This window comes from Prosopis cineraria, unplaced genomic scaffold (genome assembly GCF_029017545.1).
Source record: "Prosopis cineraria cultivar Desert tree isolate PC_DT_omini unplaced genomic scaffold, ASM2901754v1 PC3, whole genome shotgun sequence".
In the NCBI taxonomy this organism is placed as follows: domain Eukaryota; kingdom Viridiplantae; phylum Streptophyta; class Magnoliopsida; order Fabales; family Fabaceae; genus Prosopis; species Prosopis cineraria.
In genome coordinates this window covers 37,285,957-37,305,392 of record NW_026555334.1, presented here as the reverse complement: position 1 = coordinate 37,305,392, position 19,436 = coordinate 37,285,957, and the positions used below count along the sequence as shown (strand labels likewise).

At 32.9% G+C, this 19,436-nt stretch overlaps 2 protein-coding genes across 6 annotated transcripts; one reads left to right on the top strand and one right to left on the bottom strand.

The window, feature by feature from the left end:
* Window positions 1–8,150: 8,150 nt before the first annotated feature.
* On the bottom strand, window positions 8,151–10,757 carry LOC129305396 (UBP1-associated protein 2A). Of its 4 annotated transcripts, XR_008591985.1 has the most exons (4): window positions 9,175–10,757; window positions 8,838–9,014; window positions 8,660–8,729; window positions 8,151–8,518 (listed from the first exon to the last, which is right to left on the bottom strand). XR_008591985.1 is itself a non-coding variant. In XM_054945432.1 (2 exons), exon 1 carries the CDS (start codon window positions 10,657–10,659, stop codon window positions 9,175–9,177), a length of 1,485 nt encoding a protein of 494 aa, XP_054801407.1. In that variant the 5' UTR covers window positions 10,660–10,756; the 3' UTR covers window positions 8,151–8,518. The 4 variants fall into 4 exon arrangements, 1 of the variants encoding a protein (XP_054801407.1); XR_008591983.1 differs by lacking the exon at window positions 8,660–8,729; XR_008591984.1 differs by lacking the exon at window positions 8,838–9,014 and having other exon boundaries at window positions 8,660–8,801.
* A 4,801-nt stretch (window positions 10,758–15,558) lies between these two features.
* On the top strand, window positions 15,559–18,727 carry LOC129304913 (14 kDa zinc-binding protein-like). 2 transcript variants are annotated; one of them, XM_054944758.1, is made up of 5 exons: window positions 15,564–15,721; window positions 16,268–16,325; window positions 17,005–17,094; window positions 17,973–18,090; window positions 18,330–18,727. In XM_054944758.1, exons 1-5 carry the CDS (start codon window positions 15,597–15,599, stop codon window positions 18,395–18,397), a joined length of 459 nt encoding a protein of 152 aa, XP_054800733.1. In that variant the 5' UTR covers window positions 15,564–15,596; the 3' UTR covers window positions 18,398–18,727. The 2 variants fall into 2 exon arrangements, with proteins under 2 accessions (XP_054800734.1, XP_054800733.1); XM_054944759.1 differs by lacking the exon at window positions 17,005–17,094 and having other exon boundaries at window positions 15,559–15,721.
* The last annotated feature ends 709 nt before the right edge of the window (window positions 18,728–19,436 follow it).

Sequence of the window (19,436 nt, the reverse complement as noted above, 5' to 3'; positions counted from 1 at the left end):
ATATAAAACTGATTTTTTCGTCAGATAATTCATTTTGTTTGAAGTATATCTGTAGTGAAAATGACATTGCGAGAAAAATATGTAATTAAATTCTCGTGTACGTCCTCACGAGGTAATTGTGACTTGTAAGGTGTAAGCTCACGACCTGACAATTAATATGCATTTCATGTAACTAGAAAGGGCATAAGCAAAACATTACCTTTTATATATTACACTTTATATTGTGAGGGCACTGCATGCATGATTTGTCGACTATGTTATATATGTATCCATGTATATGGATAACCTAATATTATTGATCTTGCCCTTACGCAATACTTGACACATATCTACGCATCATAGCAGTGATTTTGACGCATTATATATATATATATATATATATTCATTAAGGGTTTCCGCGATACTGACTAAGCATTTCTTCATGTGTAAAATAATGTACATTATAAGTATGACAGATGGCTTGGCTTGGCTTGGCTTGCAATAAATAGTAATACAAGATATGTTGGAACTCAAAGTATGTGTGCTGGCTTTTCTTTTGAAGGACGAGAATTCATTTAAAGCAGTTGGAATCCTAATAGGCTGATTTAGTTAAGTTTGCAAGGACTGCTTCCTCCCTCTCTTAACATGCACCAAAAAAAGCGACTTCTAGAACTCTTCAACAAACAAACAGCTGACGTACTTGATCATGATCACCCTCAATGAAAGATCCTTTTACACAAAATTAAACTCTCTGAAAATGACCATTCATTTTGGAAACTTCCCAAATAAGTCCATTCTATATATACACACACACAACGGAATTATCAGTTTTCTTCTATACTGATTAATTTATCACATAATAAAACGCATATAAACTCTTAGCACGTGACCCAAAAGGCTATGAGGAAACGGACAAAGTCAAAAGAACCTGCGTGCGCCTTCCACCGAGGAGGAGAAGCACGTGCCCATGTTTTTCCATGTTATCACCCCTAATTCCCTCTCCCATTCGCACCTTAATTAATAAATTTTATCTTCATTGATACATACATTCGTATGGTCAGTGATTAAGAAATGAGAAGGTTGGTGATTATTTTAGAGGCTTTGGGTGTGATAGCCGTTGAGATCAGTGGGATTTAGTTAGTAATAATAATAATTAAAAGGATTAGAAGTGTCATTGTTAGGACCAGATTGCCAGAGTTATTGTCTCAGTGTCGGCTTCATTCCTTTTTTTTAAAACAAAGAGCAGTGTGACTAATTCATTCCTCGAGGAAGTTGGGAGCCAACTCTTCTGCCAGTTGCGGATGCTCCACACCATCCCATTCTATCAGCCACGGACGTCTGGCCATGCCCACTTCCCTACATATTCTTATGTCTATCATCATCAAATTAATATAATTATGCATTAGATATATCGTATTGCATTTTTCCCCATTTTTAAATTAATTAATTAAAGAGCGCTAGCTTCTTTGTGCTTCCTTGTAGTACTCAAATAATTTTCTATGTTGTGACATTCTTTACAAGTTGTTCTTTTTATATATATATATATATATATATATAACTTTTCAAGTTGTTTTAATTGATACGAGAAACCCTAATTCTTAAAGTTGAAGGAACAGATTTTGCAAAATAGAGTGGACAAGCACAGCTCATTCACAAAAAAAAAGAAAAGAAAAAAAAAAGCATCGTTCCGTGAAGCGATGCTGTAAAATCTACGGGGCACAGTCGCGCAGATATATTTGAATCTCGACTTAAGAACCGTACGCTCAAATTTTGAGAAGGAAAGAATTAGTATTAGATTCTTACGACGTGATATTTTTTTTTTTGGGTTTAATTAAGGAAATATTAATGCGTTAATTTTTACAGTTTCATCAAATTTTTAATCACGCTCCTTAAGTTTTCTTTTTCTTTTCTTTTCTTTTCTTTTTTTTTTTTTATCAGTCCTCGTAGTTCACTCTTCACTGCGTCGCTGGTTTCCATCCTTCAGTCTAGAAAATGCCATTCAGAGCAGAAATACCATTTCAGCTAGTAACGTTGTAGGCTGGCGGCTAGCTTAGCTGGATCAACCGTGGAAATATGGACTTGTAATATTTGAAGCTATGTTTGGATTAGCTTCAAATTAAAGTTGAAAACACTCAAACCTTAATTAAAAATATTAAAAGCTCATTACAAAATAAAAATCATGTTTGAATTGAGAAAAAATTTTAACTGAAGTTAGGGTCTAGATGAACTTTTTTTTCAAAACTCATTTTCATAGCTTCTGCGTTAATGTTGAGTATTGAAAGCATTTAATTTATTTAAATTTTTTATTATTATTTATTTCTGCATCAGTGTTCAACATGAGAGGGAGAGCTTTTTTTTATGTTTTACTGACAAAAGCAAGAGAGATGTTGATGAAGAATTTCTAATTAATTAGCCTATTTAATATATATTAATTTATTTTAAATTTTTTTAACATTATATTTTTAAATACAATTATAATTTAAAGTTTAATTTTTTAAAAACAGAATGTTGGTTAATTACAAAGTTTAATATTTTTTAAAAAAATTAAATTAATTATAAAAATATATAATAAAATTTATGTCTTTTTTTATCATTATATTGCTAAACTAACTTTTGAATTAAATCATCTAAAAAAATTTTAATTTATCAAACTGACTTCTGAAAAAAAAATATCCAAATAAAAATTACATTAAAGTCATAAATATTTTTTCTAACCTCAGTTATAAATTTTTTAATCCAAACACACACTAAAAATCACAAGAATAAAATTATGGATGCGGTCTATTTTCCCTTCTCAATTTCCATACGTATTTTATTTTACTTTCTTCTTATTTTCTAATGTTATATTTAGTAATTTAATTCAGGTTAAAAAATTTACAATAACCTCCAGCAAAAACATTGAGTCAATTATTGTCAAATTACGACGAGTCTAATGTACCACATGAAAACCGAAAAAATAAACTGTACTATTTATCATTTAAAATAATACCTAGGAGACATTTAACAACTTTCACTTGGATCATGAAAACAAGTTAAAATTAGCAACTCTAATTAAATATATCAATATTTTCAATTATTTTTCAAGATTACTCTTTTTAAAAAAATAGTTATTTTGTTAAATAAGTCCATAATTTGTTAAAGGTGCTTGGATTAAAAATCAGAATCAATTAAGATTAATAAACTAAAGTTTAAAGAAAAGTTTATAAATTTAACATGATTTATGATTGAATACCTTTTTATTTAAAAATTAGTTGAACAAACTAAAATTTATTTGAATAATTTAATTTAAAAGTCAGTTAAAATTTATAATGAGAAAATGAACACAAATTTTCTTATATATATTTTTATGACTAATTTAATATTTTTTTAAAAAAATATTAAGATTAAAATAATATTTTTTTTAAAAAAATAGATTTTTAAAAGGGTACAATAAAATGATTTTACATCATACTCCTCTTGTCCTTATATATAAAGTGTTTTTTGAAAGTTTATTTTATTCCTAAATATAAGTAGTGACAATAATATTTTTAAATAATTAAATAATTTTATCCTCATCATAAAAAATAAAATGAATCATTAATTATATATTTTTATCACTATCATAATATTAATTATAATATTATTAAGGATTAAATTAAAAAATTATTACATTTTTATATAAGTTTAATTAAATAATAAATTTTTATTGATATATTAAATTTGATTAAAAATATTTTATATATAAAAACAAAAGAAGTAACATTTAAAAAGGCGTAATAAATTTTTAGAGATGTACGAGTCTGTCTTGTGCAAGTACCACATGGAGGAGAGACAGAAATTGTAACAAAAAATTAAATGTTTCTATTTAATACCCGCACTGACCGCACCTACCCTACAGAAGCCAGAAAAACTTGCTTCAAACCCAACGCCATGTTTGGTCCATAAGTCCTTTTGAACATTTTTCTACCAAAACGTGATTTTGTTCCCCTTCCCAAAGTGTTTTTAACATCCCAACTGAGATTTGGGTAAACACGCCCTAAATCTTTTCGTATCATGCGCGCGTTTGGTTAACTCAATTACCAGATGAGCCTACTTGAGCCGTGAAAAATAACTATTGGGCCGTGTGGCTTTTTGTTTTTGTTGTTTGGTCGGACAACAAAATCTAAATGAAGAACGGGCTACCCCAGGAGCAGAGGAATATTTGCCCAAGCCGTGAGTGTTGCCGTGTTTCAGCTGCACATCTTGCATAATAGGACCCCGGGACACTATGTGTTAGAGTTGAACAATTTTCAGCTGAAGTTAGAACTCAACTGACATAAACAAATTGAGATTTAAAAAAAAAAAATCTGTGGATATAACATTATTTATATTTGAAAACTTTGTTTTAAAAGTTAATTGGACAAACTCAAATTTATTTGAATGATCTGAGTTCAAAAACCAGCTTAGATGTATAATAATAATAATAATAATAATAATAATAATAATAAGATATGAATTTGATGATTTTTTTTTACTCATTTGATCTCTAGCAAAAAATAATAAATTTTAAATTACAATTTTTTTTTAAATAAGGTAGAATGAAATGATAAGTTACAAAATATTTAATTATAAAAAGCCAAAATAAATTTAGAAATTACAAAATATTCAATTCTAAAAGATAAAATAAATTGACAAATTAAAAAATCTTAAATTTTTAAAAGGCAGAATAAAATGATAAATTACAAAATATTGAATTACACTATTAATCATCTTAATTGAAATTTATACATAAACCTAAACAATTATAATATTGCCAATGAATTAATCTAATCTAATTGAAAAATAAATTCTAATATTTCAAAATAAAGCATAAAAATGAGCATGAATCCTCTCCTTTTTTCCCATCCTCTTCCATTGCAACGTTGTTAAAAAAAATGGTTAATAAAACTGTGTAACTTAAAATTTAAAAAAAAAAAAAAAAAAACCTCTAGTCCCACATGTTGGAGCCTGTGTAACATTGTCATCACATCAGCTTTCTTTCATCATCTTTCCTTTTCTCCTCTTTTTTCCCCACCACTGGGTTTTAAAGCCACCTTTTACGGCTTCACATCAAACACTGCTTGCAACTTTTTTGCATCCAAATAACAGTTTTTGAACTTCTAATATCCCAACCTAGTTTAGAACCATCTCAACCTATTGGGACGTTCTCCAAACATACCCTAAATAGTAAATAGAGTATTAAGTTTACCATCAGAAGTTGAATTTAACAGAACTACTCTTTCGAAACATGAAAAATCAAAGTTCAAATTTTCATCAGAAAAAAATGCTTACATTTCGTAAGTGGCAGTACCTCAAAACAGAATTAAGAATTTTTTTTTTAAATAAAAAAATAGAGTAGGAAATGTGTTCCCTACCCCAAAAAAATGTAAAAGTACTGAATTTGCAGCCTCACCAATCAGATCATGCATATGTTGAGTTTGCCAGCTAAGGTATTGCATCAGGTCCCCAATGATCTCAATCATCACAACTAAATATTAAAATAAGGTCTAGATAATTTTTTTTTTTTTTTCAACTCATGAACACATTTGTGCTACTTTTAACAGGGTCGACGGGAGATAGAAAAACGCTCTATCCATCGCTCTCCTTAGACATACCCAACATGCCAATTCCGTATCAAATTAGCCATATAAAACTGACGAATTTTTTGTCCTACGTCTCTAGCTAGTGGGGCAGCCTCTTTCAAGTTTTGGCTGAAAATTCGAGCCAGATAAAATTGGTGATTAAGAAGAATAGAATGCTCCCGATTTTATGCTTTGTAAGGGATGATAGTCAACTCAGCATCCAGTACTCCCACAAATTTCCGGAACACAATTTTTTTGGGTTATTTGAATCAATGACACCATTGTTACGCACATATATTTCATTTATTTTTATATTCATATTCTAACAAATTTTAATTGAATCAAATAGGCACCACCGTCAACTCCAAGCACCCCTCCCCCAAAAAAAAAAAACAAATGGCCCAAGAAAAACTGCTTATGAAAAAAATGGAGACAAAATTATCCACCCGAAGTGAGGACCTGAGGCGGGGAAGATGAAGGTATATCCTGGACCCTCTGCAGGATTTTTTTCATTTCATTTTTCTTTCCCCACGAGCATGGATGTCCGACACCTGAAAATATACACTCAAAAATGGCATACGAGCACCCTGGTATTCTTTACTCAGGCCATTTTCCTCCAATCCTTGCTGCAAAACTTGGGCGACTACTCTCAGAATGTTTCGTTCCGAGTCATTCTATTCCGATGATTCCCTCACCAATCCCAATCCTCGCCACTAAAGTAAAACCTTCATAGATGAACTGCAAACTTGTAGCTCTTTCACGTTGTAAACACACTTGACCTCCAATATTATATTACTGCAGAAATTTAATCAACTTTTTGCTACCATTAACCCCCTACACCCACCCTCCCGGGGCACAAAGATCCGGCCATCCATCGACGAGGACTTGCCTTGTTTTAATAGTAAGCCCAAGGGAACAAGACGTGACAACCATCGACGAGAACATAAAATCACTTCAAACAGAAAGCAATCTTTTGACACAAGCATTTTTTCAGGTCATTAAGGATTTTTGAGACAAGTAACAAACAAGAAGTGAAGACCAAGACTGGCAAAAGGCATCAAAGAAAACCAAAATAAAAACAAGGAAATGCTAGAGTACACTTCAGAACTGAAAAAATATAAGCATTTTCAATCCAAAAAACATTTAACTAAACAAGAAGCGAAGACCAAGACTGGCAAAAGGCATCAAAGAAAACCAAAATAAAAACAAAGGGAAAAAAAATGTTAGAGTACACTACATAATTGAAAAAATATAAGCATTTTCAATCGAAAAAACATTTAACTTGAAACTGTGAAGAAATTAAAAAACGATGTCGCCGATTTAGGGGGGGAAAAACGATGGTGAACAAAGGCTCCAATAAATGTAGAAGTGAAAAAAGATGAGGCTCTCAGTGAATTCATCTAAAAATTTTGAATTCATCTAACGAGTCTATTTGCACATGAATTTGGAGCTTGAGCTTCCAACACATAACGGAAGTAAGTCACGGTTGTCTGACAACTGAACTACCAAGAAATTAACGATCGGCTTTCTCAAGAATCACTTCTCCCTCCATTTGGCCCTCACAAGAGGGGGAAAAAAACCTTCTCAATTTAGCTCTTTCAAGATTCTTTTTAAACACAAAAAGCACAACAACACACTCAATTGCCAACAAACACATTAAAACTACATCCTTGAAACTGCTACTTACCTTCCAGTCCTTGTAAGCCACCTAGTTCTTTGAGGACAGTTAGCAACCAACTAGGCCGTTATCATAATTACTGAACCAGCCTCATATTTTTGGATACAAGCACCTCAGAAGCACATTTTGTAATAAAACTAACTACACGCTTATAAGATAAATTTTAATTTATACGATGGTTTTATTTCCTGTAACAAAGCAACATACAACAGTTTGCGAGTTTCAAAATAAACGCAAATTAAAACAAAGAATGTCAAGAAACCCACTGAATCATTTAAAAATAAACTACTCCATAACTGCTTCAGCAATTATAGGCATATATAAGGGTGACAGTGAAAGGCTTGTTTCAGTGAAAAGAAGGCAGGCAAACAAAAACAAAAGGGAAAGTGTTACTCAACCCACAGTGAGGAGTGATGGCGTATTTCTTAAATCTGGGTTTCCGCAGAAAAAAATAATCACATAACAGCCAAAAGAACATTACCGAGTAAGGAAAATACTGGTTAGGTTCATAGTTGAGGAACCCTAGTCCCTACCCTTCCCTTAAAAAAAGTTCAATGCTTTTACAAAATCTGATAAAATTCAAACTTGCTTCACGACCATTTATCTTTTTCTTTCATTTAAACTGATTTCATCATTAAACACTTGTTGATATACTTAATATATTTAATATAATAACATAGTAGTTACGACTGTCAAACCTGCAACACAAAGAACCTGCACAAAATCAAGTAAGCATACATTTAAAGTAAAAATAATCACATAAGCTATTGGTTTCTAAGCAATTATACCCAGGATCTGAAAACAACTTAGCATACTATCAAAGTTTCATTTCAAGCATCAGGTGTTCAAAAAATAACAAAGAAAGATAATGCAATAAATAAAAAATAAATTTATTTAAAAACAAGAGAAAAAGAGAAAATAACACCCCGTTATATAGATTATAGAATATTAAGTGCGAGCATAGTGAAACATACAGGGATAAACTAAAATGTCTTTTGTTCATCATCTGAAACTCCCCCAAAGTACATATAAAACTACATTCACGGCACTAAAAGTCTAAAACAGTTCCAAAGGGTTTTTAAAGATGAATAAAAAGTTAAAATACAATATTTTGAAATAGAAGCCAGGATGGAAAAAGATGGGGAAAACAGAACTCCATTTGATAGTTTAAATACTGATCATTGTAGTAAGTAACATTTCATTATAAAGACGCCATTTGCATCAGCTCCTTAAACTTCAGAAGAATCACCAGGCCAGTAATAAAAGACTGATTATGTGGAATCTGCAAAATGAATAATAAAGCATGAAAACCAATTTCAAGAGTGAAAGGAATGAGGTGTCCAAAAACCAGATTTTAATAAACTTAGTTGAAAGAGATATTAAACAGTCAAATGCAAGTTCAAAATGATTTGATGCTCTTAACTTGCTTGGAACATCAGGTAGTGGCGTAATAAGGGTCGATATCTAACTATGTATATGTAGTGAAAACCGTGCTGCAACCATTAACAAAGACTTTACAAGACTACTCCACAAGTGAATATAGGATGTGTTCTGCCAGAAAGACCCTACAACGCAACAGCAACCACCAAACAAGGATTTACCGAGAAGAGATGATCATATTAAGAATATGAATCTGATGCTTTCATCCAATGCAAAGAATTAGCAGCAAACCGGGAAAAAAAAACCCCAAGTTCTTCTTCCTAGTTCATGTAAAAACACATCAACCTCAATGAACAGCATCAACTCATCATCAAACTCTAAGGTTCATGCTCCTTTACCTATTATTACAAGATAAAAAGCACCAATTCTATCATCTAATAATCATAGCATTTAAACGGAAACAAATCAAGATAGGGAGAATTCTCTTGTGGAAATCAGGAATATAGATTCCAACGATGAGTTAATGGAGGAAAGAATACGAGTAGAACATAGGCATACCTAGTGCCCCATGTAAGGGGCAACGCCACCATATTGGCCAACACCATGCTGCCCTCTTCCAGAACCACTTTGTCCGGCCTGCTGGTTCGGATATGTCCCCTGTAAACCACTTTGATTTCCATATCCACCAATGACACCCGAGCTTATATTTGGTTGGTTACTGTAACCACCCTGCATTCCATGGCCTGCAGAAGGAACAGCCGGGTTTACTGTAGCAGCTGGTCCTAGAGTTCCCAATAAATTGGTCAGCCCCAATCCAGCCCCTTGAGTTGCAAGCAGTGCTGTCAAAGCCTGCCCGAGGGCTGGGCTTAGCGTCTGTGCAGCCGCCTGCTGGTTAAATCCCATACCAGGTCCCGCCGGTGCCATCAGATGCCCTTGCCCGGTAGCAGCCCCACCAACATATGAAGTGGTCTCATTTCTCTGGAATTGGGTTCTCTGAGGATTCTGATGTTGCTGATATTGAGGCTTTCCCGGCTTTGGACCATCTATTGCCTTCTGACAGTGCAACATATGGCCCTCAAATTCCTTATGAGGCTCTTCCAATGCCTTTCTGGCACTCTCAATGCTCTTGTACACAAACAAGCAGAACCCTTTTGGTTTCCCAGTCAGCTTATCAAGCCCTAATGGTCCTTCCTCGATCTCCCCAAACTTCGAAAAAAAGACATGCAATTTCTGAGGATCTAAATCGGCCGCAACATTGCTAACGTAAATCTTCCTTTGGGTATACTCTGATACCGGTTGTGTCGGGGTTGATTGTGCAGCAACTGGCTGTTGAACCGGGCCAATCGAAGCCAGCTGACAGGCCGTCATTCGATTCCCGATCTTCTTCTGCGGTTGCTTCAGCGCATTGCGAGCTCCACGACGCGATTTGAAGAGGATAAAGCCATACCCCTTGGATTTACCGGATACCTTGTCACATACAGCCTTGCAATCTTCAATTTCACCGTACTGCTTGAAAACGTTGATGAGGGTATCAGCGTTTGTGTCCCATCCGAGGCCGTGTACGAAGATTTTTCGATGTACGGGGTCCTCGTCAGCCACCTTGCGGATCCGATCCGCTACATCGCGATGTTTATTCGCCGCTTCGTACAGCAGATTTAAAATTTGTTCCTTGCTGAACGGTTCCAGAAGCTTATGTATCGGCTCGTCGTCATCGTCGTCCTTTCCATGTGGACCGGTTACTGATGTTGCAGCCGCGGATGTTGAATGGGGCTTAGATGCCAGGTCATTCGCATTTTGGGAGTGATCGGGAATAGCGCTATCATCTCCGGCTCCTTCTGGTTCTTGTTCCTCCTCTTCCTCTTCTTCTACCTCCTCCTCTTCTTCCACTTCAACTTCCTCATACTCGGCTCCGTTATCTTGGTCTTCAACAGTTTGCTCTGCTTCTGGTTCATATTCCTGCTGCTGCTGCTGTTGATGCTGTTGCTTCAATGGGGGTTCAACGGATTCAGCAGGTTTTGGCGTGAGCTTTCGCTTCCTCCCCATTGCCGGATGGATACTCGCTGAAGTGCGGCCGAAGGCTTTAGGGTTTGAGGTTTGGAATCACGGCACTGTCCCAGATTTTTTTATACGGACGGCATTACAAAATTTCGCTTCTTTTTTTTCCTTTTTCCATTATATGCGCGGACCCCAAAAATAAAAGAAAGAAAGAAAGGAAAAGAAAAAATATCATGGGACAATGACAATTAAGGACCCTAAAAATTTTAGACAATTACAGACTATAAGTTACTAAAATGTAAATGCGGATAATTAGTTGAAAATTTTATTAAATATACTTAAAATTATTTATAATATTAATTAAAAATTTATAAAAATTAGTTATAAATTTTATTTTTTTGTTGTCAAACTATAAATAAATTACTTAAGAAATTAAATAAATATAATTTGAATTTTTGATATGTTGGTTAGAAATTTAATAGAATAAGTTGTAAATTGTAAGTCAGTCACTTATAAATTTTTTTGATATTAATATATAAATAAATTATTTAAAAAATTTATTAAATATGCTTGAAATTATTTATAATGCCAATTAGGAACTTATGAGAATCACTTATGAATCACAAATTAATTACTTGTGATTTTTTGCCACCGCTTAGACAATCAATAAAAGATAGTTAAAAATATTTGTAGTGTTAATTGGGGATTGACCAAAACTATTGTGATTCTCGAGCTAATTAAAAAAATATAATTTATTACAAGTAAAAATCATGATTTGTTATTGAGATTTTATAATTCAATATCTATAATTGTTATTAATGTTCTTATGAAGTTTCTAATTGTCATTTTTTCAAACATCATTTAAGGGTTGCTAAGGCAATTTAGTATCAAACAATAACCAAAAAATTGTGAAATATCTTTGTATTATTAGTGAACTAATTTGAAAATAATTTTAGATGATAAAATATTATAATACCCTTGCTTTTGTTTTTGTATTTTAAACTTGTCAATTAGTAAATGGTTTATTGTAAAGTGTGATTGTGTACTTGTCAATTAATAATAACTGTTTGCTAAAACATAATCTACGTTTGTTCCTCCTTATGACTAAACTTTTTCAAATTTTCAAATTTATGTTAAATGTGAATGAGTGTTCGTTAATAAAAAATGACTACTTGTCAAAACATAATCTCCACTTATTATTTTTCACTACTAAACTCGTCCATATTCTTAAATTTATCAATTAACAAATGGCTATTTGTTAATTAACTAATAACTACTTATTGAAACATGACCTACATTCATCCTTTTGCACAATCAAACTCTTTCAAATTTTTGAACCTGTTAATTAGTGAAGGGCTTATTATTTAATACAAAATGATACTTGTTAATTTATGAATAACGATATATCAATTAAAAAATAAGAACAAAGGTATTATAGTCTTGTTTCATCTAAAAATATTTTTAAATCAGTTCCCTAATCATGTAGTGATATTTTAAAATTTTTTATTATTGTTTGATATTAAATAACCTCAACAACCCTTGAATGATATTTTCCCAAAAAATACCTATTTGTTAAAATTTAAAAAGAAAAGAAAATATCATTCAAGGAGTTGTACTATTAGTATTAAAATAAAATAAAGCATTCTAAATTTCTGTTGTATGATTAGAAACCAAATTAAAAACAAGCTTAAATTTAAAATGATATTTTTAGTTAAAAAATGTAAAATGATAAAAATATGATAATAAAATATTATTGAAATATACAAATAATAAATTGATAAAGTGAGATATGATAAATATTGTATAGTTACTAGTTAGTTGTTTGAATTTCTTATAAACAACACATTTTTCCTCCTTAAAACCCCCCTTGTCTCTATTAAGCCTTTAGAAATAGTAATCCCAACCTTGTCGGGATGAAGATGTGGTAGACAAGGCTTCGTCAAGAATACAATAAAGCGCTATGTGATAGTTTATCGCCAAAAGCTTCTATCACAAGACATGGTGCTCCAAAGGATTGGATCGAAGTAGCAAATCCATTTGCATAGGTAGAAGAAATCAATTTGAAACCCATCATCGCATTTTTAGACTTTGTGAAACTGAGCTCAGATAAACAAACCCATTTTTACATTAACATGTAATTAATAAATAACTATTCAAAGTATGGTTTTCCTAGTTAACTCAAATCTTTGAAAGATTAAAGGTTTGCCCTTGAACAATTAACTTCCAAACTCAATTTCTCAAGCCAGAATGGTGCTCGAATGGTAAATCTACAATTAATCAAATCTAAACCTATCAATATTGCTAAAACATTTCCTCTCTCACATTTTCACTCCTAAAATATCCAACACTCTTATTTCTCACCTTTGGACTTAGTCATTAGGTATAATAACTCTCTTTAACTCCTAATACCATCAATAAGTCATTAAACCTCCATTAATGGCATTACAAGTCCTCCAACAACCCTTATCAATGTCATTTTAAGATGTTTATAGCATCTACCAACTAACAATCTTTAAAACTATTAATATTAAATAACTCTCATTAACTCCATTTGAGTTAATGAGTTTGAACGCATAACTTATATGAACAAAAAATCATCTTCCATTGTTAAACCCTAATAAAGAACCTCATAAAATGGAAAAGAAAGAAAGATTAGGGTATATGACATTTACTTTAGATGTTTTCCAGCACCAAAATACTCCCAAATCTACAATGCGGATAACCTTGGTAGAGCTTTGTTGAGCTCCTTCGTATTCCTCTTCTAATCTCTATATTAGTTTGTGACTAGTATACGAAAATTTTTAGCCGTGCACCATGATGTATGGCATAGAGAGGCCCTTCCTTCTTCATTTCTATTTGTGCACCATGGTAAATGTGTTGCATGTCACGACATGTGGCACAGATATAATCCTTCATGTTTTTTTCCTTCTTTCAATGTCCGAGTGGCTCAACTTTACTTAGAACCCATAATTAAGGCTAAAGTCATAACTGAATACATTTATTAAACCCCTCTAGCCACATACCACATTAAATAACTCAATCACCATAATTAAACTTGATTAATTTCTTAACAATTTAAGGTTTAAAATTTAGGATGTTATAATTCTAGCATCACAGCTTTACATAAATCTAATGACTAATATGAGGAATGATTAATATATTATCTACAAGCTTTATAATGCTTAACCAGTCAAATGAGATAAGATCTCATAAATTAATTATCTTTAGTTATAGTAGATTTCTCTTTATGGTTGAAAAAATAAACTTAAAAGAATTACATGTTTGGGCTGATTTTTTTTTTTTTGCTTCATCTCAAATTATTGAGAGAACTCTATAGTTTACGAGGCATCAAATGATAAATGACACATGTGCCTGCCGACCTCTTATACCTTCTATAATTTGAGGCTTTTTTTTGTGGATTTATAAAATTGTATCCTTAACTTTACCTCCCTTGTTCTTATATCTGGTTATGAGTTATCATTTATTTAACAACCATTAAGGAATGGTTAAAATCACAAAAAATATATAATGGATAAAGGCAGTGTCAAGAACTCAACTATTTCATCTAAGCCATATCACACTTCCAAGCTTTGTTTTGTTTTCTAGGTGATGATTATAAAGATTAGATATTGAATTTGGGACTTCTCATGGATTTGTTGTTAATTGAGAGGATGTCAAGGGATCTCAAGTATGATAATCATCAAAATGTTATTTTATTCTTTTGTTGTCTTTCTAGCACGTTAAAAGTTAAGTTTTTAATCTGCTTATTACTTTCTTTTTAGTCCTCATATTAATTGAGAGCCTATCAAATAAACTCCCTTGCTTCTTGGAACTGATTTCTCAGCATAAAATTTGTAAAAGATTAAAGATACACTCTTAGCCATAATTACAAACTCTAAAGGCATTAAGCTTTGTATATTTATTATTCATCTTTTTTATAGATTTTTACAATGTAAATTTTACATAGAGATACCTATGAGCTTTGTAAAGATAAAAGATGTTGCAATATGTTGATCTTCACTTTCCTTGTTGTCCTAGTGGACATTTTTTTACATGGGAGGAGCATTTAAGTTTAAGGAAACATTGCTGTTGTCTCCATTGTCTTTCTTGTTGGCTAGAGTATTTAAATTAAAAGATAAGGAACACATTTTCATGGTGGAAATTGTCTTTATTTTGTTTTGTTTTTTTTATCTGCAATTTGATTATGTTTTTAAGGTTTCCAAAATTTATCTTGTAGTTAATTTCAACTCCTGACAAGAAAAGTGAGAAGAAGCAAGAGTAACCTTTTCATTATAAAAGGAGCAATTATTCCTATATTTGTAAAGTATGAGAGAAAGAAATAAAAAAATTAATATTATATTAATTGATTGTAGTTTTTGCCTTTTCATTTGACGATTAGTTTTGACATTTTATTTAATATTATTCTTTATATTTTTGTTATATTAATATTGATGAGATTTATAAAAATAATTTATAAATAAAATTGAAGTGAATATTATATAAAGACTTGTTATTAACATAACATAATAAAAGAGTGCTGTTAATTCGACTATAAAAAAAAAAAGTGTTGTCAATTGATAGTTTATTACACATCTTAATGAAACCATCCCTTTTCAATTTGGTTGGAAAATATCATCGTCCTCTTTATTTGGCATCAAGGTATCATTTTTTTTTTTAAAGAATACACCCCACGTTTCTGCAGAAATAAAGAAGAAAGAAATACACCCCTCCTCAATAAGGAGTTAAGGACATGCAATAATATTTAAGTTTCACATTCACCGTGATTAATTATACAAAAGATTAATCATAAATTTTGCATTCCGAAAAAGATGAATGTAGTCTTACATGGACCGACAGCCAGGTACCAAAGGTGACGTGGACTCTCTCTTTTTGGAGAGGCATCACCGAAAATTAAAAAAAAAAAAAAAGACGTGGAAACTGTCGCAGAGGAAGGTAATTAGGACTTAGGAAGCCGCAAGGAAGGCATGCCCCATAGCAGCAGCACCAACAACGCTAGTGGCCGAATCGTCGTTTTGGCATCGCACTTGACTTCCATGGCTTCAGAGAAGGAAGCTGCTCTCGCAACCACTCCCTCCGATTCTCCTACCATGTAATCTTCTCTTTATCTTCGTTGCTTCTTCAGTCTCTTTCCGCACTTCTTCGATATTTCATTGCGCATTCCTAGAGACTATTGCTTCATTTGGCTGAATACCTGCTTATCTGGCGAATCTTTGTGCAAGTAGCCTGTTTAATGTCCCGGCTATCTCGTTCTAGGCGTAAAAACCTAAAATTTGGGCATTTTGATGTCGTCTGATTTAACGGGTAAATGATATTTTTTTTTACCAGAATTTAACGGGTAAATGATTAAACGCTTAAGTACATGATCGGTTGGAAAAAGTGGAGTTCGCAACTCTGACGGGTGATTTTTGGTGCTGTTTTCAAGCTGTTGTTCATTTGTTTTTATTAGTTTTTCTCCATCTGTTGGGATTTAATTTGATTGTCCAAAATGGATATGCCGGAATCTTCACCCACAACGCAACCATAGATTTTTCCCTCTTTGGAGTCTGTGGCGGTAGCAGTACAATAAATTTTTTCTTGGTTGTTAACACTCATCAGTGCCTAGGACTGATGGGCTCCTGTTTTCTCCGTTGCTCAGATTTGACAAGATCATCAACAAGGAAATTCCCTCTACCGTGGTTTACGAAGACGATCAGGTACTTCCTGATGTTTTGTGTAACCTTTGTTTTTCTTAGTTTTGTGTCCTTTTGTTTTTCCATTATTTTTTTGGGAGCAGGGATTCATTGTGCATGCTTATAGACGGAGCAGTCACTACGCTGTTTCTATTGAGAAATATTGTTTATGGACTTGGGAGGGGGGAATGAACGTCCTTTATGGATGTTTTCCTGAGGATAGCTGATTCAATTTCTATTTTTATTTAGGTTCCTTCTCTCTTTAAATTTATTCCCTTCCCAAAAGAAGTTTCATTACATGCCCAGAATATCATTTCTTGATCTATGTTGTCAGTCTTCGCTTAACTGTAGATATCGATTTCAATTGATGTTTGATTTGTTAATTGTGAAGGAAACATATCCTGATTTTGAGTTGAATCCATCAAGTACTATGTTTTGTTTTGAACTAATAATTGGTTAACACTAGTAGTGAAGTACCACTAACTTGCAAAATATATACTGAGCAAATTTTTATTTTGGTATTTTTGGTAGCATATTATAAATTTATTTCTTTCTATGTATATTTTTGAACTTCAAAGTGAGTCGTGGGCAGAAAGTATTTTTTTAACCCTTGACCATGGTTCTGGTCATCATGTTTATGGTCTTAAGTCTTAATAGCGTGTCACCCCAAGCGATCATCCTATTTTGCTTGCATTTTCGGCAGGTCCTTGCTTTTAGGGACATTGCTCCTCAAGCTCCAACGCATATCTTAATCATTCCTAAAGTCAAGGATGGGTTAACTGGTCTATCCAAGGTACTTGTTAATGGGTGGTGAACTTGTGATCTTTCTGTTACCATCTTGATAATTTGTTGTCTCGGGCAGTTGTGTATTAAAAAGCATCACAAATATAACCATGCTAAGTATAGAGCCCGATCATCAGGGGCATCGGATATCAATGGCTTTTCATTTATGATATGGGTATCAATTTTGACATTCATATTATTACTTGTCTTGGTCACTTTTTCTAAGCAGTGGTTCAAGAATCTATTTGACCACTTTGCTCATTTATTCGAATCAAGTAATCAACTATGTGTTTAGCCATAATCAGAGAGCTAATGTTAGACTTGACCAACATTTTAGCTAGGCATGCAACGCCATATTGAGTACTTGGGTGAAAAGATTTGGAATAAATTAACAAGATAAGAACAAAGGGAAACACATTAAGCACTAGGAAGCAATTATCCTTTTCTTGTTCATGAGTTCACTGAAGAAAACGTGGGGAAGGCTGTTCATTCTTCCTGCATGAGTAGAAAGGAGGGGACACAAAACTTATTAAATTGGTTTACGCGTATTATTTTCTTACAATAACTCAATAGATGATCGTTTTGCACTTACTCCACTATTATTTCCTATGTTTTTTCCGAATCATTCCTCCATTATGTTTTGTTTCCATTTCGTTCCCAGTAGATATATCATAAACTAATTGGGACATATATGCTATGCGTTGAGTGATGTGCATGGTTTCATAGACACATTTTTTTAACTTTATATCCATTGTGGATGTGGATTATCTGCTTTATTTTACTGTGCGTGGAAACTTTCAACGTTGTACCAGCTTGGTTGCACCAAAACTGTCAGCTCCTGCTATTTGTGTGCTTGTATCCTGATTTTTTAATGGTGCTGTTGTCCAGGCTGAGGAGAGACACTGCGAGATTCTTGGCCGCCTTCTTTACACTGCAAAGCTGGTTGCAAAGCAAGAAGGTCTTGATGATGGTTTTCGGGTTGTAATCAACGATGGTCCATCAGGATGTAAGTGTTCTTCTTGTCGAAACAGGAACTATGCTAGGAAAAATGCTGAGGAACCATATAGTCCAGTCGATGTAATGAGCCATTAGAAACTCAATGAATTAGTCAGTCGATACGACCATAATAAACATCTATTTTACAGAGGTTATTTTACTGCCGGTCAGTACAATGTTTGTGTTTTTGTCTATCTCATTTAAGCTTTCTTTATATGTTTAACATTCATATTGAATTATTTTTGGCAGGGCAATCGGTTTACCACATTCATGTGCACCTCCTTGGGGGACGACAGATGACCTGGCCTGCCGGGTAAACTTTAGGAAAGGATTCACAGTGAACCATGTGTTGCAGGAATCTCTGGGCAGAACACTTTTATTTGTCCTAATGCTATCTAAATTAAAAATGGGAAATCATGGTCAATTAGTAGTTCTACATCTAAGTGACTATGATTACTTGTTGATGATGATTAGAATTAAATATGGCTAAAACTAAAACTGTCGAGTAGAATTTTATCCTAACTGAATCACTGTGCTTTCTTGATCCTGATTGTCCGTACAAAGCTCCAACGTAACGTTTGTGGCATTAACGTTCTGGATTCTGTCTACATAACTTGTGTCTAATTTCTTTATTATTGCTGCTACCATCATTGGGGTAATTACGCCTGACAAGTGAAGTTTTTCTTGCTCTTTCATGCACTCCTGATTCCTAAAGGATAGCGAAATCCACTATATTCACGGGTGGGACTACATTTAAACGAGGTTCTTCAATTCAGGTCTTCCACTGAACATATTACATATCATGATGAGATTATATCTTTCTTTTATTTTCAATGTTTATTAGGTCTCTTTAAATTAAAAAGAATAAATTATTGAGATTATATAAAGTTTTGTTAAATTGTGTGTGTGTGTCCCCTTAATTTATAAAATTTATGCAAAATGAAAAATAAAAGAATAAGACGATTGTTGGCCAAAAAAGACCTCTTTTTCCACTACATTTCGGAGGATATCGGAAATCATCATCTGAAAAAAAAAATAAAAATAAATTAGTTCTTCAAATGTCTCTGATGCATCTAAAGTCTAAACCACACCTAGCAATGGAAAGTAGAAGCTGGATGCTGCTAGAAACAAACCACAGAAGAGACTAATTTCACCGACACTTGAATTCCTTAATCGTTGGATGGTATAGTCAGAAATAACATCTCTGTACTTCAATAAAACCCAACACTTAAATACGAAGTCACCTGCTACGTCAATTAAAAGCTTAGGTTTCACTGTTTACTATTCTTCTGCATTTCCTGAGAGTGCAAGTGATGCTTGTCTCTATTTGGTGTTGCTGCAGATATTTTCTTGCCC

Excerpts from the sequence above, each read along its gene's own strand:
- LOC129305396 (XM_054945432.1), bottom strand. The coding sequence starts at position 10,659 with ATGGGGAGGAAGCGAAAGCTCACGCCAAAACCTGCTGAATCCGTTGAA.
- LOC129304913 (XM_054944758.1), top strand. The coding sequence starts at position 15,597 with ATGCCCCATAGCAGCAGCACCAACAACGCTAGTGGCCGAATCGTCGTT. Across the intron at positions 16,326-17,004 it reads TGGTTTACGAAGACGATCAG|GTCCTTGCTTTTAGGGACAT; the intron begins GTACTTCCTGAT and ends CATTTTCGGCAG. Across the intron at positions 18,091-18,329 it reads CAACGATGGTCCATCAGGAT|GGCAATCGGTTTACCACATT; the intron begins GTAAGTGTTCTT and ends TATTTTTGGCAG.